This window comes from Amblyomma americanum, chromosome 8 (genome assembly GCF_052857255.1).
Source record: "Amblyomma americanum isolate KBUSLIRL-KWMA chromosome 8, ASM5285725v1, whole genome shotgun sequence".
Classification (NCBI taxonomy): domain Eukaryota; kingdom Metazoa; phylum Arthropoda; class Arachnida; order Ixodida; family Ixodidae; genus Amblyomma; species Amblyomma americanum.
This window is the reverse complement of record NC_135504.1, coordinates 75,152,369-75,177,464: the sequence shown is the minus strand read 5'-3', so window position 1 is coordinate 75,177,464 and position 25,096 is coordinate 75,152,369. Positions and strand designations below refer to the sequence as shown.

At 48.5% G+C, this 25,096-nt stretch overlaps 2 protein-coding genes across 8 annotated transcripts in view; one reads left to right on the top strand and one right to left on the bottom strand.

The window, feature by feature from the left end:
• Positions 1-548: 548 nt before the first annotated feature.
• LOC144101938 (histone H3.3A) lies at positions 549-9,240 on the bottom strand. 3 transcript variants are annotated; one of them, XM_077635176.1, is made up of 3 exons: positions 8,880-9,240; positions 6,959-7,256; positions 549-2,194 (listed from the first exon to the last, which is right to left on the bottom strand). In XM_077635176.1, the coding sequence occupies exons 2-3, from the start codon at positions 7,238-7,240 to the stop codon at positions 2,066-2,068; spliced, it is 411 nt and encodes a 136-aa protein (XP_077491302.1). In that variant the 5' UTR covers positions 7,241-7,256; positions 8,880-9,240; the 3' UTR covers positions 549-2,065. The 3 variants fall into 3 exon arrangements, with proteins under 3 accessions (XP_077491302.1, XP_077491301.1, XP_077491303.1); XM_077635175.1 differs by having other exon boundaries at positions 8,150-9,043; XM_077635177.1 differs by lacking the exon at positions 8,880-9,240 and adding an exon at positions 7,891-8,131.
• LOC144101936 (uncharacterized) overlaps positions 9,168-25,096 on the top strand; it is a 97,198-nt gene continuing 81,269 nt past the window's right edge. Inside the window, exons 1-4 of one of the 5 annotated variants that reach the window (XM_077635170.1) lie at positions 9,182-9,296; positions 15,356-15,491; positions 15,673-15,771; positions 19,069-19,143. In XM_077635170.1, coding sequence (XP_077491296.1) covers positions 15,691-15,771; positions 19,069-19,143 — 156 coding nt within the window. In that variant the 5' untranslated portion in view covers positions 9,182-9,296; positions 15,356-15,491; positions 15,673-15,690. The other 4 variants (XM_077635172.1, XM_077635173.1, XM_077635171.1 and 1 more) reach the window with 4 other exon arrangements.

Here is a 25,096-nt window from a genome sequence, read left to right as displayed (position 1 = left end):
TTGCAGAAGCAGAGTTATCTGTAGTACACATCTGAATCTGTGCGTTTCTCTCTCGTCACTTTTTGCATCTTGAAAAGTCCACCCTGCTCCTGTGGCACCTCTGCCAGCAGCCAAATCATGCAGGAATTCCCTGGTGGGCAGAACTTATGGCTGTGGCCATGGTAGCTGTGCGACGTCTGGAAGAGTTCTTGGGGGAACCAATGAGCCTCCATTGCAGATGCAAAGAGCACTGCATAATATGCTGGGCGCAGATTCAGATGGCAGCCCAGGTCGCCAAGAGGAGCAGAATCGCGTATTTTTAACAATATACTGTAAATTATAGACTCTCTTTAAAGGTCCTGTATGCAGCATGAATGCTCCACACATAATGCAGGCATACAGCCACCAACCTCACACACCCTTTACAGGAACACCTATGCCAATGGCAAGAATGCTGAGCTATGCAGACCCAACCAGTGCAATCAAATGCAACTGTGGCAATGCACCACCATTATGTGCTGCTCCACAAGGATGACCCATGGCTGCCGATGAATGAACGACTCGTCCGATGCATTGGAATGTGATGCACTTTATTCCAATCTTTTTCTGCCATTTATGGTGAAGACCAGACTTTTGAGAAACGCTACGACCCGTCGCTTTACGAAACTACCGCTACATGCAAGAAGGTGCGTCTGTATGGTGGTGACGTGATAATATATATGAAACACTCATTAAAAACACTGAACCAGAGTGGTTGTTAGCCCCCTCTTGGCAGCTCACTTGTACACCAAGGTGAGAGACATCAGCACAGGGAGGGGAGCGCAACAGAAAAAAAAAAAAAAACCTGTGCAAAGGATCTGCTATGCAGCACCGACATGTTTCAATAAAGGAGGTTAGAGTGAATCAGCAAAGAACCAAAACGCATGAAGCTGCTTTGCGTCTCAATGTGGCAGTGGTAGACAAAAAGTTCTTGAATGACACAATGTCTGAGCTCGCAGATTTGAAGCATCCTTGTGCATAAACTGTCCAGAGTGCTAATGCACACAACTGAGGCTACCTCAGAGACACTCCAGGTGGAAGTGAGCACCACGCTAAGCTTGACCCGCCGCTGACCTCACAGAGGTGTGCTTTGGATCGCCTACAACGGTTTGCACAAGGAAGCCTCCAATCAACCTCATTTTGTCCCCAAAATCACGAGAATCTGCTCCAACCAAGGCAGGTGGGGGAAAAAAAAAACAACCCTCAGTACAACCTGCAGCTCTTAAGTACGCGTTCCATGCTTGTCTTGTGAGGATGGAGAGGGGGGGAAGAGGTGCAAGGTCGTTACGTACCTGAAAGGCACAGCACCCCAAGGCTGACTCTTTCCTCCACTGCACCCCCCACCCCCTTCTCACTGAAGACTGGTTGTGCACATGACATGAGCAGTTGCCCCATGTGTGATGGGAGCTGTTTAGCACATGGCAGAGCAAGTTGCACTATGCACGCTACCAGTCAATGCAAAAACACTTTACAACGATGCAATCAATGAAATGGAGAAGAGCAAATAAAAAACCAGATGCTTTACTGAAGGAAGGCAGCTGCTGGACTGCTGGTGACAGCCAATCTGTGAAAGTAAAGAGGCAGAAGTCTTGCCAAGATGACAACAGGGGGAAAAAAAAGCCCATTACTCCTCAAAAAAAAAAAAAAGGTCACTGCACAGGACACCAAAGATGGCTGGCACACAGGAAAACAGCCCACATGCACTGCTATGCTGGATTTAAACAGAGCCGTGGTTGATGTTGCACATGGTGTATCGATGAAAGTGTCCTCGCTTGGCTAATGGTGTAACACCTCCAAATAACCAGGCATTCTGGCAGTCCACACCAGGGACACGGTGGGCACACAGGTAGAAGGACAGCCTCAAGGACCTTCACGCACCACACGCACATGCACCGAGAAGATTCGAGCGCAGCAGGACAGGCAGTGGCCATTTTCCTTGACAGGGAAGCCTGGACAACGAGACAGAGGGGGAGCTCCCACGCACAATGAAAATGAGAGAGGACGACGAGCGGGACGAAGAGAGGAGTGTGTCCTTGAGGCGGCGCATCTAGGCGCGCTCTCCACGGATCCGTCTGGCCAGCTGGATATCCTTTGGCATGATGGTCACCCGCTTGGCATGGATGGCACACAGGTTGGTGTCTTCAAACAGTCCAACCAAGTATGCCTCACTGGCTTCCTGCAAGGTGGCCACAACACAGATGCACGTCACCGAAAGCACAACACCCAACTGCACACATCAGGCACAACTCTGCAAAAGTTGTATGAAAGTAGTCCACATGACAACAAATATAAAGGCAGGTGTGTTGACGCTTGTTTGGCGGTACAGTGGTCTAAGGATCGAGGAAGAGAGAGGGTGCTGCCAGCAATAAAAAATAGACCTCTCCATATTTGCAAACTATGTGACGTCAAGAAATCATGTGGAAACAGGGCACAGCAAAAAAAAAAAAAAGCTTGGTTGGCAAAAGAAAGCAGCTGCTCAAGTATGGTCTGCCTGCTGTGGAGAGTGTCGCGAGCTGTGAGAAGTGCATTTCCTGCCCGAAATTGTGAGTCAACTATATTTAAACAGGGGTTAAGTACGGGTCTTCAGTACCCCGACCTAGTAGCGACTGACAAATGGAAAAATGATTTCAAGTGTACGGCAAACATGCACTTCAGAGATGTTTATGTGCGCCTAGTTAGAACAAGCCTGACCCTTGCAGCACACAGGCACCGAAAACCTACCAACCGCCTGAAAAGTATACATGACCTCGCAATAGGACATGTTGGCAACAGGGGTATTTCTGACGCCAGTTACAGCGGCATCCACTGCACCACGCCACCAGCAGCAGAATGTTTTGCTACCCACTGAAAGCCATGCCGTTTACCCCTCCTTCGACATGTCACGAGCGACGCATGCCGGGTCAGGTCAGCAGACCTTGTGCAAAAATGCTGCCATCTACCGGAAAAAACTTAAACGAGCAAACGACGCCATGTTGGGGGATTGCAGTCACAGGATTGCCTGGTGTCGACCGTGTGAGCGGCTCTTGGTTTGGCGATCGTTTTATTTCAAGGTTTAAGAGAAAAATAATCTGCGACGAGCGGTCCTTTCCGCATTGCCCACATTTCCGAGCGACTTTGTGGACTGTACCGCCCTACTACGAGTCGAAAATGCAGTTAAAGAGGCACCGGCAGCAAAGCTAGAAATTCGCAACAGTCTGATGTCTGCCTGCCGGCGTTGAAGATCAGGAAGTGTACAAATATATATTTTCTTTGAGTTTTATAATGTCACACTGACTGTTCTTCAGTTGTACTCTGTAAGTTTGTTTTTTTACATTGACGATCATATCGACGAGGCTAGTAAAGTGTCCGCATTGCTGGGATGACGTTTTGCGGTTGCACACTCATTTTACGAGTACACCTCGGTGAAACTTGCTAAATTCCTGGTGTTTCTCAAGAGCTTAAGATCATCAGATGCTGCTGTGTCAGCTGTCTATGACCTTTCGGTTATGTTGTGCTGTTTCACTGCACACACAGCGCAACGATCAGTTGAGCATTAGGGACGTTATGAGCTGTTGTGACATTTACATAAAGCTTGAAATGCCTGGCGGTAGTGACCTGATCAATCTGCCGCAGTGACTCTGTGGCTAAGGCACTCTGCTGCTGAGCCAAAGGACTTGGGTGCAATCCCAGCCACGACGGCGAAAAACGAAAACGCCAGTGAGTCGAAATTTCGGCGCTCGTTAAGATCTCCAGGTGAAAATTAATCAGTAGCCTTCCACTAGTGCGCACCTCATGCATAGCCCAAGGGTAACTTTGGCACCTTAGAAAAAAAAAAAAAAAACTCCCCGATCACCTGTGCTGTTCCTTGCATTTCTGCGCTGCACTACAGATGTTGTTTGGTAGAGTGATTGCCCAACCATGACTGCCGATGCTGCAATGTGGGTACACACCATCGCTTGGAAATTTCGATCTTCGTAAAAAATGCGAATACCGAACAGCCGACCAAAAGCGGTGAATGACATTTGTGGCCTACTGTGTACACTACTTACTGATACTGGGGCTACGTGATGGTCAATCCGTTGCAGATCCGATCGCCTGTGCCGTTTTGCAAACGAAAGAACGCATACGCCTTGCATGCAGGCTCGGGAAATACAAGAGAAGAAAACAGCTCAGTTTCAGGCCTTTTCAGTTGTGCACGTTATCCGTTTCGTGAAGTCTTCTGCGATCTAATGATCACCTCGCTAGCCTCGCATAGTGAAATGAAGTGTACGAGGTTGGCACAATCACATTGTCCTTGGTTATCTGTGGGTCCTTTTTTGTGTACAGCAAGGTACAGAGCAGTATTCAGGCATCTTGGACAATGATGCAAACGCACGAGTCTAATTCCCTAGTACCATATACTGCAGCCCCCCCCCCCCTAGTTCAGATTCCTCTTAGTGCACCTTTAATTTGGCCTAGGGTGCTCCTGTTACTAATGGCTGCACAATGCAACTTACAAGTGATGCAGTCTGTCTACACGTGCAGATGCAACCGCCAGTAATGGGCAGCACGCAGTCACGGTTTCAGTGGCAGAACACCTTGTTCATGCGGCTATATTGTGCAGTTTGGTTCCGTGAAGATTGTAAATGATATCATCCCACACGTTTAGTTCGCTGTCCCAATTCTTGCAATCCACAACAGAGCTCCAATTTCCTCAGCCATTCCACATCTTCTGACAGCATCCGTGATATTTTCCCCTCGATGTTATTGTACTGCGAAGCTTTAATGTACGCTGATGCCACAGCACTGATTTTTGTCAGCAACAGTTTACACGAGATGGAAGGTAAGATCAACGAGGAAGTACAGCGTGTTAATTCATGGTTTAGAAGAAACCATTTAAACATTAATACTAACGAAACTCAATACAGTCGCCGACTGATTTTTCGGACTCAAAGGGGCCAAAAAAAAAAAAAATGGTCCAAATAATCGAACAGTCCAGAAAATCTGAATAATCGAAGTGCGGAAAATCCTTGAAGTACAAAAAACAACTTTGAGATGAATGCTTCTTTGACGGACCCGGCGGGGCCATGTCCACAGCCCAAGTGTGCACCACACCGCTTGTCAAACACACACAAAGAGAAGGCCCTTTTCGTTCAAAGCGGTGGACCCGCTGGACGCAATCACAAAACGGCGACGGATGTAACTTCGCGAAGATGGAGCGCCACTCTGTCGACATGGTCGGAGAAACCCAAGTGACGAAACGGCAAACTTTACCTGCAGTGGTGGCTTAGTGGTTAGGGTGCTCTGCCACTGATCCGGAGTACCTGGGTTCGAAGCCGATCGCGGCGGCAGCGTTTCGATGGAGGCGAAACTCAAAGGCGCCCCCGTGTGCTGTGTCACATGTCAGTGCACGTCAAAGATCCCTTCACTTAGGGCGCCCGATTCAGGGAGATTGACCAGATGAGACAAGCGATAACTGCCCGCGACAATGTTAGCGAGAAAAGCAAGTTGACGGCGATGACAACCCAACTGCCACCTCGAAGTGGCAGAGACCGCAGGGACGTCTACTGGCAAAATTGAGGTACCGAAATGATGTCAAGCCAATCCAACTGCAGAGTAAATCCACCTCAATCCAAGATGGTGCCTTGTGTGTCTGCAAAAAGGCGATAACATGGTTGATTTTGGCCGGCAGGTGACCAAATATCCATCGGGAATATGTATGTGCTTCTATGGGATAACTGACGGTGCCTCACTGAAGTCTGAATTACCCATTGGCTACTGTACATGGTTTCTCACTCCAGGAAGAAACGGGTCAATTTTGACCTCATTCAAATATCTAGGGGTCATGTTTGATTCAGATATGAATTGGGGATCACATACAAGTTAGACTTGTTCGAAATTAGGTTGTAGCTGCGACATGTGACTTAAAGCCTTTGAATGTTTATTACATTTTCAAACAGGGCGGAAACCACAACACTGTTGCGCCTGATGCGCATACTGCCGCTCGACTCTGTATTAAGTGTTGCTGGCGTAGGACACAATATTAATGAAGGATGACACTCTACCATCAAACACTCACGTTACCTGCATGCGGTACAACGTTAGCAACAGCCAGAAATGCTTAGTCTGTGGCTGATACAGTTTCATGGTGCTCTCATCTGGAATTGGTCCATACCACCAGATGTGGAAGCAGCTCCATGAAGAGTTTCTTGCCTAGTGAACAAGCAGGTTAATTTGAACAATGGTCACCTTTCACTTGATTTCACCCTGTTGAGAATTGGTACACAGATGTTCCTTGTTTGTATTTAGCATTAATTTTGTTTTCTCACTGTTGTAAACGTTTGCTGAATTCTTTTTGGTACATTGAACAATTGGTCCTGCTACTAGGCAGCTCAGGCTATGGGACCAGACAAGTTCTGCGATGTTTTCTGTAATGCGGAGTGTCCACGAAAAAAAAAAAAAGTGTTGCCCGATACAAAGGCCAAAGGCATCCATCCATCCATGCAGCGACCAGAATTTTTGTAATCGCTAGTTAGCACATGCGTGCATTCCATCCATGAAGCTTGACAACAGGCACAACAAAGCAACTAAGAAAAGTTTCAGACTGTTCGACTACAGACTGCCGAATTGCTTTTGTGACCCTGCAGAACCACTGGTCAATTCCCTGCAAGACAAGTCTTGCCCATTTCCCTTTTCTAGATTTCAGGCAGGTTACCATTCACCGCAACTGCTGCCAGTGGCCTTACTGGCCTGTCCGCACTGAATTGAATTTATTGCCCTAAGGCATGGTCTGGACGAGGTAGAAAGCCAGATTTGGCAGCTTGACCGGAGCTCGCCCTCCATTTTATTTCTTTACAATACGAACACGGCATCCTGAAGAGGAGAGTCTGCCAAACCAAAGCTCCCCAGAGTATGGTCACACTGCAGACAACCGACACACTGGGCTTCCTTAGTTAGCCACTGCACCAGGTGCGCGTCTCACCTGAAGGGCACCGATGGCCGCGCTCTGGAAGCGGAGGTCCGTCTTGAAGTCCTGGGCGATCTCGCGCACCAGGCGCTGGAAGGGGAGCTTGCGGATGAGCAGCTCGGTCGACTTCTGGTAGCGACGGATCTCACGCAGAGCCACGGTACCCGGTCGGTAACGATGGGGCTTCTTGACGCCGCCCGTCGAAGGGGCGCTCTTGCGCGCAGCCTTGGTGGCCAGCTGCTTGCGCGGGGCCTTGCCTCCGGTCGACTTGCGGGCGGTCTGCTTGGTACGGGCCATGGCTAGGTTGCGTCACCTGCACAGGGCCTCGACACGTCAGGCGAACACCCCCACTCCCATCCGAGCACGTGCAAAGTCCTGCTATGCTATGCACAATCTCGCATGAGAAGAAAAATGGAGTAAGGCAAAATTAGGCACTGCTCGGCAAGCTCAACAAAGCACCAAAACACGTCGAACGGTACCTCTCCTGAACGTATGCACGGACTAAGCCGACTTGGGGCAAGCCAACGGAAACCCTTTACGGCACGTGCTAGCAGTCATCAACCGCGGCGCTCTATCGAGTCTGGCGCTCGCTGCCCCGAACGCAGCGCTGCCGCAGTGGGCGCCAATCGACGCGCGGCCGATTCCCGCCAACTGAACGGGCGCCCGTTTCTGCGCGAGCCGTCATGGTGCGTGTGCCAGAGACACGAGATGACAGCAACAACACACTCCGGCGCAAAAACTTAGCCGCCCGTCTTCCGGGTACACCCCGGAGCGGACTCAGCCTGGTCAGCGATGGTGGTGGGGGTCGTTAGGCTTAGCGGAGCCGCCGCCAGCGACGGGACGACCCGTTAAAGGTACGAAATGGGGGACTGAACAGGGCAAGCATAACGAGGGTGCCAGCGCCCCTTGGACGGTGCTCGAAGTGATGCGCAAAGTCCACAACTCACCGCGACAACGGCTAAGAGCTCGGGGTCAACGCCGGATACCGGACGACGCGAAAGCGACGAACGCGCTAAAAGCTTTGTTTCAAAATGGCTGCCCCGGGTATTTCGAGAGAGCGGCAACACAATGAGCGCGGCGACGAAGCGGATAGGGCAAACGTGGCAGCTTCGCAAGCGTCTCGGTGTCGCCTAGCTGTTTACTACGCCTGAACGAACACGCCCGAAATACAGGCGAAGGTTTGTACACAGAAAAGTGGCCACAAACCTGATGCCAAAAATCCGAAGCACTTTCACGTTGAGACTTGCTGCAGCACGAAACACAACACAACAAGCAGGCGTGCGGAGACCACGAAACGAACAGTTTCAAAGATGGGGGAGTGAGAAACGAACACCACAAAAAAATACGAAGCAAAGAGCACCATGACACACAAACGACGTCATCGCCTCCGAAAATCGCTACTGGCCGAATCTGACGTCACGTCTCTTTCTATTGGCTCCGACAAGCTCTTTTCCCATTGGCCATCCCATTGGCGGCTGGGGGTTGCGATTGGTCCTGCCAGGAGCCGCCTGGATGTCGAAAATGGTCGCGTTCTGTGAAGCCCAGTGCAGGTTGTATGCGTTTCTTTACCACAGGCCTAATTTTGGCCGTTGAAATGCACTTTCCACATATAACACCTCATAAAAAATTGTTCCTCTAAATAAAAACCTCGTCAGTAACCATTCCATTGACGCGGCGAACTTGTTTTCGCGTAGTACTTCCGCAAACGCTCATCTGAAAGCCCGCCGGTTTTAATCAGACAAGAACAGCAAAGTGCACATTCTGGCAAACTCACGCCAGAAGTGAACGCGGAACATCGTTATTCATGAATGTTGAAGCAAGCGCTCCCCGTTCAAGCATTTTATGACAGAATGAGGAAGACAGCGTCTAAGCACTAACTTTCAGTTCAAGGTAGTTTGATACGCGCCAGTTGCGGGCATGAACTAGTTCGACTCACCTTAACTGGAACGTGCCTTGAAGTATATCCAAGCTTGGAAAGCAACTAGAAATTTAGCCCAGCAGCGTCGGAACTGAAGTTCGAGGACAGCTACTTCTACGACAACGCAACCAAACACTACAATGAACCGCGTAAACTAGGTCAAATCGACTCTCGCGCCATCTGGGATAAGCGTACCTTTATATCCTTCATCGTAATTAATAAACTTCAATAAATTACAATTAGGAGAACTAAAAAAATAATACGCATTTTATCTGCATTTATTTCTATTTTACTGGTAAATCAATGGGACTAAAGACGGTGCGGCGCAGCTTCAGGTGGTACGGTGCGGGCCTTGCCCTTCGGTTGCTTCGGGAAGTTTGAACACAAAACGCAAGGGCGGAGAAGGCGGCGGTTTGTCGGCGCTGCCAAGGCAACGTGAGTAAACAGCGTTTGTCATTGCTGTCGCCGCTAAGATGCGATATCTCTTGCGTAACGTCGCTACGCGCGTCAGAACAGTTGCATTCAAGCGAACTCTCCGTGTCTGCGCATTTGCGGCCGCTTGCTAGCGTCTATCGGGAATGCCACTGAAGGTTTGAAAGGTTGTTTCCATCTCTGGAGCGCGAATATTCTACCCCGCGAATCACGTGAGCAAGCTTTGCTGCCCGATTCACCCCTTTGAACCTTAATGCAGTGCAATGCAAAGGTGCATTGGTTTAACGCAGTTATTATTAGCAGATTACTGCTAATAATTCAGCCAGAAAAATTGGAGTGAAGTCAGGAAGACGGAGAGAAAAAGACCAATCCAGTGAAGGTGAAAAAATTCCCACACCTGCCTTTTCGCGATCCTGCGAGGCATCGGTAGCAATAAGAACATGAGAGGGAAAGGACCTTAGGTGGTCCTGCAATAGACCCTGAAGAAGCGGGAAGGGCTGCAGCTTTGCATTCGATGGGAAAATGTCATCGAATTCAATCTGGACAGATGAGGAGTTGTTATATATTTGGCGGACATCAGTGAAATGGATATTTATGCGATCAAGGAGGGACTGCACGTAACATATCTGCGGGGTATGAAATCGAGACCAGGCAGCACTAAAAAAGGCGGAAGGTTGACTAAGAAATATTATACTGGAAGCGTGAAGAGGGGAGTCGCACAATTTTAAAAATGTTTGAACTGTTAAAAGGCGAAACCTAGCTGATAACGAAGGCATTCGCGCCTCAAGGTGCAGAACAGCATTGGCGACATATTTTGGAAGCCCCAGACAAAGGCGCAACGCCTCACGCTCCAAAAGCACAAGAGGGCGAAGTTTATAGGCAGGAGCTCCTGAGAATAAAACACACCCGAACTCCAAAATTGGGCGGACATACATTTTATAAATCATCAGAAGCGTATGCCTTCTCATGCCTGACCTAGCACTACAAAGCCTGCGCAGGATGCCAATGGCCCGAACTCCTTTTGCAGAAACTTGCTCAATGTGTGGCCGCCAGGAGAGAGTAGAGTCGTATATTACACCGAGATACTTCACCGTCTGAACTTGAGGTATTATGTTATTTCTATAGACCAGGCAGATGTTTACAGGAACAGAAACTGGAAATACTAACAATGCGCATTTCTTCACATTAAGGGACAGATGAATTCTTCCTAGCCAGTTGTCAAGAACATTGAGGTAATTTTGCAGGGTTCGATAAAGAGTGTGAATGTCACCTGCTGATGCAAAAAATGCAATATCGTCGGCGTACACATAAGTTTTCACATTTTGAATGCATGGAATTGAGCTTAGAAAAATGTTAAAAAGAACAGGGGAGAGAACTGATCCTTGCGGAACACCTCTTGTCTGTGGAAATCTCCTTGAGGAAATACCATTTTGGCAGCAGTAAAATTCTCTATTTTCTAAAAAGACAGAAATCCAGGCTACAAAATAGCTTGGGAAGTTGAGTTCCTGTAATCTTAGTAATAGAGTCGAGTGCTCCACGCAGTCGTATGCTTTACTGATATCCAAGGTGACAAGCGCAGCAAACTGTTTTCTATTGCGAGCTAATTTAATACGACTCTCAAGATCAGTATGAGCACACCAAATTGAACAACCCGGCCTGAAACCAATTTGACATGGATTCAATACAGCATTTTCTGAAATGAATGACATGACACGGCCGAGAAGGACCCTTTCCACCAATTTCACTAGGTTCGATGTTAACGAAATAGGGCGTATATTGTCTAAAGTTAAGCCCTCCCCTTGCTTTTTAAGCAATGGAACTATTTCAGCAAGACGCCACTCATGCGGTATCCAAGGACCTTTAATAGAATGGTTAATTAGAGCCAACAGGTCTGCAGGAAATTCATTGAACAAAATTTTGATCATAGATGAAGTGACCTTATCGGGGCCAGGAGCCGCTGGGGATAAGCGCAGAACAATTTGCGACAGCTCAGGCATAGAGACCTCAGTGAAATCACTTGAGGTGCATGTGAATATAGTAGGAGAAGGTAAAGCAGATGTAAAGCGAAGCTCTAGGCCACACGCAATATCTTCTAAGGCCTTTGCGATGTCAGCAGGGGACTGAACGAGGGATTCAATGTTGGCAGTCGGAGGAATCACCTTGTTGCACCTCATGAAACTAAAGAAGGCTCGTTTACTTCCCGATTGGGAAAGGAAATCATAATGATTTGTATTATACTCCTCCTTTGCACGGGCGACAGTGCGCTTAAATGTTGCTGCAACATACTTATAATCCAGCCAATTTCTTGGGCATTGATTGATGAGAAGTTTCTTCCAAGCTGCTTTCCGTCGTCTATATGCACGCGTGCACTCAGAATTCCACCAACTGTTTGGGATTGCACCCTTTGTTCTCTTAACCAAAAATTCAGACTTTTGCCTTGCATGGTCCAGTACTGAACATAGATGTGCAGCCTTGTTTTCGGCACTTATCTGAGCGCGAGTGTCTGAAGTGATTTGGAGGGCTGATTTTAGAGTGTCTTTAAAGCAATTGTAATTTATTAACGTGCGCTGGTGTCGCTCAGGAAGAGTTAATTTACACGCAAACTTGAAACTAATCGGTAGATGATCACTGTTTGTTGCACAGTCAACAGGCGCCCAAGACATAACGGAGACTCCTGGGGAGGAAAAAGTTAAATCCAGGGCAGAGCGGCATTGACTGCGAACAAACGTAGGCAATCCGGAATTGTTGCAGATCAAGTTGTTGCCAGAAGCCCAATCAAATAGCCTAGAACCAAAGCTGTCTGTTTTAAACCCCCAAGTCACATGGTGCGAATTGAAGTCGCCAAGTAATAGAACCTGAGATCGGCTACTAGACATGAGTGAGTCAAGGGGCCGAGTTGCACGCACACCAGACGGGAAATATGCATTAGCTACCGTAAAGGGCTGTTGACCTGGGACACTGAGGTCAACCGCAAGGATTTCACATTCATTGTCCGCATATTGAAAAGAAATGCATGCCCTGTGGCAAAACTTTTTAGATATGAGCAATAACAACCCTCCCCCCCGTGATGACCGGTCAAGCCGGAACGGATGGTAATCCTTGAGATGATAATTGAAATTTGGAGTTAGCCATGTTTCCTGTAAAGCAACTAAATCTGGTAGAAGCTGATTGCATAGGCAGTTTAAATCTATTGAAGCTGAGAATATTGATCGACAATTCCACTGGAGGACACTTAAGAACCCTATCTTGGCGGAAGTGCCGCAGCCGCGACTGCCTTTTCTAGAATACTGGTCTTAGCGTTTTGACTTGCGTTACTTTTCTTTGTCTTTGACTGGGGGCAAGATGGTCCTGCAATATTCAGAGGAGACCCACTTCGTTTCTGGGCGCGGAGATCACACTCCATATCAATACAATCCATAGAGGATGCGTCCATAACGCTATTCGAAGGAGAGGGTTGAGAAGTCTTTTGTTGCTCACATTGTTTTTGGCCCTGTGGAGCGGAATCGATTACTACAGAAGGAGGGGTAGCTTCCGAAGCCAAAGAAGACAAGAGCGGAGTGGTGGACGCCTGCAGAAGATTGGTCATCTGAGCAGCTATGACCTGCGAAATGCACGTGGACACGGTTTCCATAATGCGATCCATTGCATTTGCCACAGCTTTCTCAACTGCCGCTGTAATAGCCTGGGACAAACTAGAATCCATTATGGGTGGGCATTTGGCGGCCACACTAGAGTAGGCTGAGGCTCTCTCCTTGACTGCTGCTCTAGATTGGAGATGTTTCCTGCCGGGGTTTTCCCACTTTTGTTGTCTAGACCAGGCATCTCATGGCTCTGATGTGGCATTCATTGGGACCCCTTGCTATGTGTTGCTTATCATCGGCTTTTGTTATGTTTGTCTGCCTGCACTGCCTCACTCTGCTAACCGGACATGCCCAGCTCACTACTCTGCTGTGGGGGAAGGACGGAAAATAGGCCAAGCAGAGTGCAAAAAAGGGCACACCAAATCTTGGCCGGTCCCTGGGGCACATCAAGTACTGCAACAGTTGACAAATGGGACGGCCTATGGCAGTGCTTGTTTCACCTTAGAGCAAGTAGAGGTTACATTATGAAAGGGCACATAAATTCCTGCAGGTTAAGTGCACCTTTAGCTAGCTCTTTAATAATGCCTGTTGTCAAACTCTCTCTCAGGGAACAGATTTCATGGACTGTTGCACCGACTGATTCAAGGTTTAAAGGATTACAAATGGCACATTTTAATTGTGTGTTCTTTATTTGCATTGATGCACACCTCAATGAACATGGATAGCCATGTGGAATTCGTCCATGCATGGTAACTAATTCTTTTTCTCTCTCATTGTTTCACTTTGTTTAAGCAGCCAGATGGCCGCTAGGATGCACAAGACTGAATTCAGGTCATGTTGGGTCTGCAAAGTCTTGTTAGCTGCTTTCTTCATTTAAATTCGCTTCAATTCTTGCACAACCCTGCGCAAGCACTACAATTACAAAAATGGACAAGCAGCAGTAATATAAAAGTTCTTGTGTCCTTCATGGTTACCTCAACTTTTCTTGTGCGCGAAAGCTATTGGCTCTTTTAACCAAAACCAAATGAACGTAAGGAAAAAAATGCAATTTTAAATTATTTTGGGGGTATAGACAAATGCCATATGCTGATTTGTGTATAGATCATTCCACTTCAAACCACTCCTAAAGTATTTTTGCAAAAAAAAAATTATTCGTGTGGTGAGCTCAGTTTGAACATTTCGAAAAGACTTGAAACCAGGTACTGCTCAAAAAATAAAAAAATCTGAATTTTTAGAAAACACCACAATATTTTTTAATGACATTTGCACAGATTCTAGCTTTCGATATGATTGAGATCGTATTTTTGGACAGTGTACATACATATTGTAAAAAAATTTAAGTGAAATGTAAAAATTGTGCTATTTGACATTTTATAAAAATAAACAAACTTCCCTGTAGAAATAAAAAAATGACCATCTTGCTTCCCTAGATGTCTGTTGCTCATAAAAAAAAAATTGACGAGGTGAGAAAAATATTTTTGAAGTTGAGCTTTTGTGCCGTAAGTTGTGTTGTCCTGCTGCGCCTCTTTGAACCTTTTTTTTTTTTAACTATGTTTATTTGGCAGTTTTTTTTTTTGGGCCTCTCATGACTTCTTGGGCGGCCGACAAAACCGAAACAGCTTGAGAGAAGTTTAATTATAAATTATTTAGCGGTCATAGGTGAATACCACGTGGTGATCCATGCATTCCGATGTCTAAAGCATCATTTGAAAGAAGAAAACGTGCAACTAAAATTAGGTGCCTGTATTTCGTTTAACGCAGCCAAGCATTAATTAGCTGATTTCATTTATCGTTATGATGGTCATGGCTGCCACTTGCTGTTTTTGGTTCAAGTTGTACCCTACATAGCCTCCTTCGAGGGTATGCCTATGCATTGTGTTGAAGGTGGGGTTCGGGTTCACAGCTTGAGGGAGCTGTGGTCAAAACGACACCCTTTCCGACTAGGACAGGAGTGCCGCTGAGTGTAGGAGTTCATTGATGGCGAAAAAAGACGTCTGGGCTTATTTAGATTCTGTGCAAGAGTAAAGATCAAATGTGAGAGACTCGGCCACACTTGTTGAGTATTATAGGGCTCTCATTCCCTAAAGTCTCGCCGAGGAAGGAGTGGTCTGAAACATTCACTTGTACGCATAATCTCACACCCCCACACTTATGGGCATGTTTCGGTCATGTGTTGAGCCTGTGGGAGAGGAGGATGCCGTTGAGGCAGCGTAGACTGCGGTAGGTGCGCATGTGCTGTTCCCTGTCCAGCTGGCGGTGCACACTTGTTGCCGACACTTGTTCTTCATCACACCTGACACGCGAGGACGGAACGCATGGTCGGGAAATAAGGCAAGAATTGGTCCTTTGTTCTTAGACATCTTTGCGACAGTTGGGGATATGCCTGCCAGCTCGCTGTGGTGGTGCTCGGCACGTGAGGAGACACCAGATATTGGGCACTTTTGTGCTCTAACTTCAGTCCGTTATTCTTGTGGGTCAAAGGTGGCTGCACTCCGATGCGGCAAAGCAAGGTGACTGGAGCCAGACGAGGCCCTCTCCTGGTGGTCCATGACGGCAGGCTTGGGAGCAGTTGTCATCGAGTAGGCAGGGGTTGCTTGGAACCACCCAGGAGAAACAGGTGTGCTGGCTGCTTCAAGGCGAGACCTGCTCTCGATGTTCCTTGTAATTGCTAGCCAGTGTTGCAAGGGTCAATCTGAAATTTGTGGGCACTGCATCTCGGCGTTTGCGTGCTTTAATCCTTTTTCCATGTGTGGGCCTTTGGTGTTTGTCTTTGATGCCACCTGCTTTGCCCACCGCAGGGTACCGGTGTGCTAGCCATGGCGGAGGTGGTGCAGGAGCATCGGCAGCCGTATGTCTCGTGCATCAGGAGCTTTGGCCGACCCATCTTGCCCCCACTGGTGAGCAGTATGGCACGAGTCCCTGTGGTGTGTTGAGGGGACCACCACCTCCCGGTGAGAAGGGAGTGAAAGAATCCCCTCTGCCACACCAGATGGTAGCCCATCAGAGGAGGGCAAACTTAAGGGTGGCTCTCACTGGGGCAGCTTTGTGTGCACACTATTGATAGTAAACATTGGGCTGTAGACAATCCTTTCTTCTTTTGGTTTCCTGGCTGAGAGGAGGTGCCTGAAGCAGCCTGAGGCTCTTTCAAGCATTCGAGGAACTCTGCCAGTTTGTTCCTCAAGTGAACCCTGCAGGGGTATCTGCTACACGCAGATGTTGGGGAGTTGCGACACAATGGATTCTCGAGCATCCGCAGGGACATCCCCGCAGGTGGATGATGGTGAGCAGTGTGCCACCATTTCAGTTCAATTCAATTCAATTTTATTCAACATCTTGAGGATGTTGGCTGCGTCGACAAAAAGCCAGAAAAAAGGCTTGACAGGAGTCGACGCACCCTACAATGACTTGACAGCAGCACCAAAATGGCATACAGCATGTGGCATACACTCATAACAGGATCACTATGTGAATATGGAAATAAAATAAAACGGCATATAAGCACACAGGAAAAAAAGATACAAATCATAAATATAAATCTCAGTTGCACGAAGTGCCAACGGTACCTAAGTGTACATCAATTTAGATGCCTTATTTAATGAGCACGGAAGAGTGTACGAAAGCATTTGGCGACCATAATTCGTTCGAGTTTTCGGCTCGAACCATGAGGAACCAGTACGGGTGGCATACCTTAAAGACTCAGACTTGGGGAAGTGGGGTGATGCGAAGCGATGCAAAAATCTGTTCCGTGTGTTCCAAAACGTGAAGCATTAAAAATATTTCGAACAATTTTCTTTTGAAGTAAATGCAAACGTTTAATATTCATAAATGATGTCGTTCCCCAGACCAAAATACAATAATTAGCAACAGAGGAAAACAGTGCGTTGTACAGCATCAGCTTAATACGCTTTGGAAAAAGGTACCGCGGTCGGGACACAGTACCAGCAACCTTGGACAACTTGTATATAACTTTTTCAACGTCTTCATCCCATGATGAATTTTCATTAACAAGCTCTCCTAGGCTTTTGACCGTAGGCACTATTTGAATGAATGAGGAACCCATTTTTAGATGAATTTGTGAGACAGCAGGATCCTTATTACGAGGTCTACAAAGTACAGCTTTGCTTTTCCCTTTGTTTATGATCAGTGAATTGGAGTCAGACCATTTGTGAAGTTTCTGCACACAATCTGTAGCTTGCTGTTCAAGATCTCGCTCATGTGCTGCTCGGAAGATTAGAGTGTTACTGTCATCTGCATATATGACAAAAGTTGGAAGATTACTTATACAGACCATGTCATTTACATAAAGAAGGAAACGCAGCGGTCCCAATATACTGCCTTGCTGCACACTCGTTGTCTGCTGTTACTTGTTGGACACGGCATTTAAGGTATGATGTAATTATTTGATGAAATTTTACGCAAAAGCCATAGTGTTCGATCTTCGCCAACATTGTGTTGTGATTGATGCGATCGAATGCCTTCGAAAAGTCAACAAAAATGCTGAGAGTGAAAAGTTTTTGTTCAAAGGACTCTAGAATTAGTTCTTTTTGGGTTAGAAGCGCAGTTTCTGTAGAAAAGTTTTTCCTGAGGCCATGCTGGCTAGGCGTTAGTATGTTACATTTCTTTCAGATACTGGACATTCGTTTGTACAATATTTTTTCAAAACACTTCGAGAAAATGGGGAGGATAGAAATTGGGCGATAATTCAACAGGTAATTTTTGTCGCCACCCTTATGAACAATGGTTACTTTGCCAATCTGAAATCGTTGGGGAAACGCCGCATGTTCGAGGTAGCAATTAAAAATGTGCTCTAAAACTGGGCTAATTTTATTGGCTACATATTTTATTGGTTGGAGTTTAAGATAATCTGTCTCGTGACCTGCTGTTACGGAGAGTCGGAGGGCAAGTTTTGATATCATTGGTGTTCATTGGCATCAGGAATGCCGTGGAAGAAACCCGTGAGTTAAGGCATTTTATTTATCTGGGGTCCGTGGTTGCCATCTACCAGTGACGCGAAGAAATCGTAAAATTTTTCTGCCAAAAGTTTCCCACTGACTGGTGTGTTATCAACCAAGACCTCAAGCATGCCGCTGCCATGTCCACCTCGTTTGTTTGGCGAAGAACAGAAGTGACTTGATTACGTTATGCCTTAAAACGTCCTAGGTCATCGAGGGTTTGGCTTTTGATAAAGCAGTTGTAAAGACTCATTTTTTCACCAAGTGCATAAAACTGCCTATCCACGCAGAGTGCAAATCTCAAAACTTCTTAATAAATTAATTGCTTGGAATTTCATGCCATATCAGCGATATTAAAAACAAGTACTGTATAGTTCGCATCCATGGACAGTCCTCAGTGCACAAAGTTTTGGACTGTATGCCAGAAATTAAGGTACTTGCCTGTGGTAAAATTTGAAGCGACATGAAAAACAATAACACACAATCGTCAGCATGAGCACTGGGTCGGTGCTGTGTTCTCACGATGAGTGATTGTCTAGCGCCTAACTGTGCTCAGAGACACGTAAGGGGTCGAGAGTGGCTGTCGATTGGCGTAGTTAGGCCAAATGCGAATAAGGTGCACTAACTGTGTGGGCGTTGTTGCTCATGGTTGAGCTTGGTCATTCGTGATATTTTTATGTGCTTAATGTGGTACTATATCAAGTGTGTTCTCTGTGTTGTGGGTACTTGCATGGCAAGGATGAAGCACTCTAGGTGCATAAATGACACAACATTTGCACAGTTGTGCTATGCATGCATATCAGTCACCAAGACTGTCTTGTGACCAGTAAAGTAGTCCACTATGTGGATACAGTGCTATGCACACACGCGTGCTTGAGTGCGTATGACCGTCTTAGCAACTGGTAACTGTCAAGTTAATTTCTATTCGTTCCTCAAAGCGAATTAGTTAGGCCTAAATAGTTAATTTTTTAATTATTGGCTACCACTTGCCCATCGAAGGATCGAAAGGACAAATGGCTTTTTCCGTGAATGTGTGCTTGAGTGCCAGCGTGCTAAAGTATTTGCACACAACTGCTAATGTGCAGTACAGATACTGAGGCGGGCAAGACGCGTGGGTTGTTGCCTTCGGTTGGTTCCTGATTACACCGCCCAGCATTGATTGAGTCGGGAGTTGGGCGGTTGGAGCTGTCCACCTCGGGAGCTGAGTTGAGTTGTGTCCTGTCCTACCCCTCGCATGTACAGATGACGGATGAGAAGCGACGGCTCATGCGGCACTTCAGAACTCTGGCCTGCGAGCGGGAGGTGGCACGCAACAAGGTTGGTGCCCACTTCTTTCCTTGCTTACTGTTCTCTCTCCTTTAAAGAACTATGGGTACAATTTCTGCTTGCGTGTTTTCTTCTTTCAAACGATGCATTAGACATTGGAATGCGTGGATTACCGCGTGGTCTTCGCCTACGATTGCTACAGAATTTGTAATTGAATTTCTTCTTTGGCACTGTTTTGGTTTCATCAACCAAACGATGGCTATGACTTGTACTAGTTGACATTTAGCTCATGTGAGGCACGAAAAAAAACGCCAGTATAGCTGCTAATATGTCGTTTGTTGTAATTTTAGCTTTTGAAGCAGACTAGTTTAAGTGCTGTAGCGAGTTAAAACTAAGTATCAGCATTTATTTTGCACATTATCCGTGCCTCACGTGACCTAAAGTTGAACTGCACATCACAGCCACATTTCAGTTGATGAAACCGAAGCTCAAAACAGCACAAGAGAAAAAATTCTCTTGAAAATAATTTAGCGGTCATAGGCGAATACCACGTGGTGTTTCATGTACAGTGCAATCCACTTATAATGATATTGAGAAAACCGGAAAATTAGGTCGTTATAACCGATTATAGTTATATCTGGACCGGCAAAAAAAAATTTGCGGTGGTTTAGCTCTGGCTATACCTGGAGGGACGCGATAGCTACAGCTGGCCGAGTGGAACTTGGTCAGTTGAATTGCAAAGTCAGTCTTTCGCCTCTGTTTCGCTGGTTGTTCCTTTTTCATCTTCATCCCACTTGACACGGTGCATGCGCACAGCTGTTGCAGCTTGGTTTCGCCGGCGCGCCGTGCCGCCGACAGTAGCAGCTGCTCCGCATCACGTGACAGCGTGGTGGCGCAGCCACAGGGTGGCGGTGCAGCCACGCTGAAGGATCAAAATGCTACCGTAATGTAGCTATCGCAACAAAAAGCAAAAAGAACACACCCATGTAATCCCCCATGCATGTAGGTACATATTACCCCATGCATGTCACCACCGCTACCAGGGCTCCTGTCAAGGGAGCCATTTCGGGCAAAAACTACATTTGTTTGTGTGAGACAGCGTTGGGCGGCAGGGGCCAAGCAAGCTCCTCTCTCGAGCGATTGTGATGATGATAACGCTTGGTTTCCAGGGCTGTACGCTGCGCTCCCTCGTGGATTTCGCCATGCCGGTTCGTTCGGGGTGTTTTACTTCATTCGCTTCAAGGTATTGTAAGACTGGCCTTCGGCTTTGGAATCTTCAGAGGCTGGCGCTTAACAAAGACGACGACGAGAAGCGCCGAACGCTCCGAAGCTCGAGCACCGAACGCTCCATCCCTCATGCGTGCTCTGGGCTGACCGCTGCCTCTGCTCTGTGCCTGGACTGTACCGCTGGTTGTTCGCAACGCTGTGCTTTGCAAGACGTTCCTTATTACAAGTGGTGGAAGTGCCAACGATCCCTCGCCCTGGAGCTTCGCACCCACGCATTGCCTACCGCCTCTGCAATTCCCGAGACCATCACCCAAACCGTTTCACCGCTTCCGTCGGCTGTCTTCTGTTCCGGCGCCGCGCGGCAGGGTGGCCTGGCCATTTTCAGCGGCACAGATGACATGGATGTGGAGGATTGGTTGGCCTCCTATGAACACGTAAGCGCATACAATAAGTGGGACGATAGCGTCAAGTTCACCGTTATCTTTATTATTTTTTTTGAGCGACGTGACCAATCTCTGGTTTCAAAACCACGAGGCTGACATCTCAAGCTGGTCAGCTCTAAAAACCAGTCTGACAGAAGTCTTTGGCTGTCCCGCAGAGCGAAAGCTTCGCGCCGAGCAACGCTTGCGAAGTCGGGCCCAGCAAACCAGTGAAAACTTCACCAGTTATATAGAAGATATCGTCGACCTCTGCAAGAGTGTCAACCCTTCTATGAGCGAGGCCGACAAGAACAGACATATTACGAAAGGCATTGAGGATGATGCCTTCCAGATGCTTGTCGCCAAATATCCCCAGACTGTCTTCGGTGTCATTGGCTACTGCCAAAGCTTCGATGAGCTGCGCAAACAACGCCTTTCTACCCGGCAGGCAGGCTTTCAGGAGGCCACACTTTCCAGCTTTGCTCTCCCAGGGGACGGTTGTCTGGACCAACAGTCGCTCTTCCAGCGCATCCAGCAGTTTGTACGTGAGGAAGTCGCACGCCAGCTATCTTTGCCTACCTGCCCGCCTACGCCTGCGCCGTCGCTCACTCCCAACCTACAGCATGTTATCGAGGAGCAGGTCGCTGAAGTCCTGCCACCTCCTTCTCAGCCACCCCTGATCGCGGCTCTTACGTACGCCGCTTCCGTGGTGCGGTCGCGGCCCTCAACTGCTGCCTCTCTCTACAGGCCACCTACCCGGCAGTTAGAACCCCAGCGACCTGCAACCCCATGTTACCGTCCGGTTGGCCACCCCCGATCACAGCCGTAGCGACTCAACTTCTGCCACACACAAGATAACTGCCCTATTTGCTGCGCCTATGGCGTCGCTGGTCACATGGCACATTTGTGTCGCAGTCGTGACCACTGTTCCTGCGATTATAGGCGTGAGCAGACGTACTACCTTCCGAGCTACACAATCGAGCTTATCGTCGTAGCCCGCTCCTCTCACGATGTTATCCTTGGTTGGGACTTCCTCTCCTCATATCACGCCGTTATTGACTGCGCCCGTGCTCAGCTTGACTTGTTGCCCTACAGTGACGCCCACTTGGACGTAACTGGTGCTGCTGCCACTACTGTGGTCGTCTCAGAGGACACAGACGTTCCGCCTTTCTCTTCAGTGCTGGTGCCTCTTTCTTGTGCTGCTCTCTCAGATGCAAGTGACTTATACCCCCTCTTTACGATGCACTGACCAGAAGTCTGTTTTGCTGCCTCATGCTGTGCTGACAATTGTTCGTGGCTCCAGCGCTATTTATGTTGCCAAACCGTTCTCCTGCCCTACCACTTTACTCCGTGGCCAATCGCTTGGTAGTGTTGCCTTTTTCGATCCCGCCTCAGCATACCCTCTCATTGATAGCGCGGCCGGCCTTCACGTCAGCGCCATTACGCCTGTTCCCATCACCAATAAGTCTTCTGTCGATATTTTTCACCTTTCCGTGTACGCCGCCCTGACGTCTACCCAACGAGACCAGCTTGTTGCCGTTCTGCACCGTTTTTAAGCTTCGTTTGACTACCAGCAACCTTCCTTGGGCCGCACCACCACCGTTACCCACTGTATTCACACTGGAACCCATGCCCCTTTGCACCAACGTCCGTACCGCGTGTCAGCCGCTGAGCGCCGCCTCATTGATAAGCAGGTGACCGAGGTGCTCAGGCGCCGTGTGATACAGCAGTCGCATAGCCCGTGGGCATTGCCAGTGGTCCTGGTCAAGAAAAAGCCTGTTTCATCCGGTTCTGCGTGGACTACTGTCGTCGGAACAAGATTGCACGCAAGGATGTTTACCCTCTCCCTCGTATCGACAATGCCCTCGACTGCCTGCAGGGCGCTGAGTTTTTTTCTTCATTGGACTTGCGCTCCGGTTACTGGCAGGTGACGATGGCGGAGGCCGATCGCCCAAAAACTTCATTCGTCACACCCGACAGGCTCTATGATTTTAATGTCATGCCCTTCTGCCTCTGCAATGCACCCGCCACATTCGAGCGCATGCTGAACAACATACTCCGAGGGCTCAAATGGCACACATGTTTTTGTTACCTAGACAACGCTGTGATCATTTCCCTGGACTTTTCGTCTCACCTCCAGCGCCTTGAGACTTTTCTTCGCTGCCTGGCCGACGCTGCCCTCCAACTCAATTTGAAAAAGTGCCGCTTCTGAGCTCGGCAGCTCACTATTCTCTGACATGTCGTGTCAAAGGATGGCGTTCTCCCGGACCCGGCAAAGTTACGAGCTGTGGCCGAATTTCCGAAGCCCACTTCTGTAAAAGACCTCCGCAGCTTCGTCGGCCTCTGCTCCTACTTCCGCCGCTTTGTCCGCAATTTCGCCGCTATCATCGACCCCCTGACCAAGCTCTTTTCCAGCCACGACTTTTCGGCCTGGTCGCCAGCCTGTGATGAAGCGTTTACGACACTCCGTCGCCTCCTGACCACTCCACCAATTCTGCGTCACTTCGACCCTCGTTCTCCGACGGAACTCCACAGCGTCGGCCTCGGTGAAGTACTCGCTCAGCGCAAGCAAGGCTTTGACGAATACGTTGTCGCTTACGCTAGCCGGACACTCACAAAAGCCAAAGGCGACTATTCTGTCACCGAGAAGGAGTGTTTAGCCATCCTTTGGGCGATCGCCAAATTTCGCGCCAACCTGTACGGCGCCCTTTTGACGTTGTCACCAATCGCCACGCCCTCTGCTGGTTGTCCTCTTTGAAAGATTTCTCTGGTCGACTGGCGCGGACTCCAAGAGTACGACATTCGCGTTATCTATCGTTCCAGCCGCAAACATGCCGATGCTGATGCCCTCTCACGCTCCCCTGTACCATCTGAGGCAGTACCTTGTATATCCACCCTGCCTTCTTTGACATTTCAGTCTGCTGATATGGCTTCCAAGCAACGCACAGACCCATCGATCACTTGCCTCTTAGATCTCTTATCTGGCCAATCGTCTCGATCTCCTTCCCGTGCTCTCCGTCGTCAGTCCCACCATTTCGCCATCCGAGACGAGCTTCTTTACCGCTGCAACTACCTCCCGGATGGTCGCAAGTGGCTTCTCGTCATTCCGACACATCTGCGCTCCTTGATTTGCTCTTCCTACCACAATGATCCTCAGTGTGCCCATGCCGGATTCGTGACGACCTTCACCCATTTACGACAGCGGTACTACTGGCGTGGGATGGCCCGTTATGTCTGCCAGTTCGTTCAGTCCTGCACCGCATGCCAGCGACAAAAACCTCCATCTCACCAACCCGCCGCTCCTATGCAGCTGCTGCCTTGCCCACCGAAGCCCTTCGAGCGTGTTGGCATTGACCTCTACGGCCCTCTTCTCAGCACATCACCCGGGAACCGCTGGATCATCGTTGCCATCGACCACCTTACACGTTACGCTGAAACATCGCCTTTACCATCCGCTACAGCCCACGACATTGCATCCTTCATTCTCCATCGCATCATTCTTCGCCATGGTGCGCCCAAAGAGCTGCTCAGTGATAGAGGTCTGGCCTTCCTCTCTGAAGTTGTAGAAGCTCTCCTTCAGGAATGCAACATCGTTCACCGCACCAGCTCCGCCTACCATCCCCAGACAAATGGCATGGTTGAGCGTTTTAATTGCACCCTCGGCGACATGCTGGCCATGTATGTTGCTTCCGACCATTGTAACTGGGACCGCGTTCTCTTTTTGTCACATACGCTTATAACTCCGCTGCTCAAGCCACCACCGGATTCTCTCTGTACTTTCTCCTGTACGGCCGTGAGCCTTCTTGCACAATGGACACCATTCTACCTTACCGCCCTGATGCTTCCGAATTTACAACTCTTTCTCAAGCCGCAACTTATGCCGAAGAATGCCGACAGCTTGCCCGGTCCTTCACTTCTCACGCCCAGCAGCAGCAGAAAAGCACCCGTGATCCCCCTGCACTTCCTCCCGCTTACCTTCCGGACCCTTTGGTCTGGCTCTGGGTACCCTCCTCAGGTCCTGGCCTTTCCTCCATACTTCTTAGCAAGTACCAGAGACCCTACCATTACCTTCAGCAGACATCCCCCGTCAATTACCTCATCGAACCCCTTACGCCATCCCCCAATCATCGTTGCCGAGGCCGCGAAATTGTCCACATGACCCGCCTCAAACCATACTACGACCCCGCCGTCGTCACATCGTCCTAGGCCGCCAGGATGGCGCCCTTTCGCCCGGGGGGAATTGTAAGACTGGCCTTCGGCTTCAGAATCTTCAGAGGCTGGCGCTCAACGAAGAAGACGACGAGAAGCGCCGAATGCTCCGAAACTCGAGCGCCGAACACTCCGTCCCTCGTGTGTGC

Bases quoted from the DNA above. Each gene is read 5' to 3' on its own strand.
- LOC144101938 (XM_077635176.1), bottom strand. From the start codon at position 7,240: ATGGCCCGTACCAAGCAGACCGCCCGCAAGTCGACCGGAGGCAAGGCC. The intron at 2,195-6,958 runs GTGAGACGCGCA...GCCACCTTGCAG, and splicing joins CGGCCATCGGTGCCCTTCAG to GAAGCCAGTGAGGCATACTT.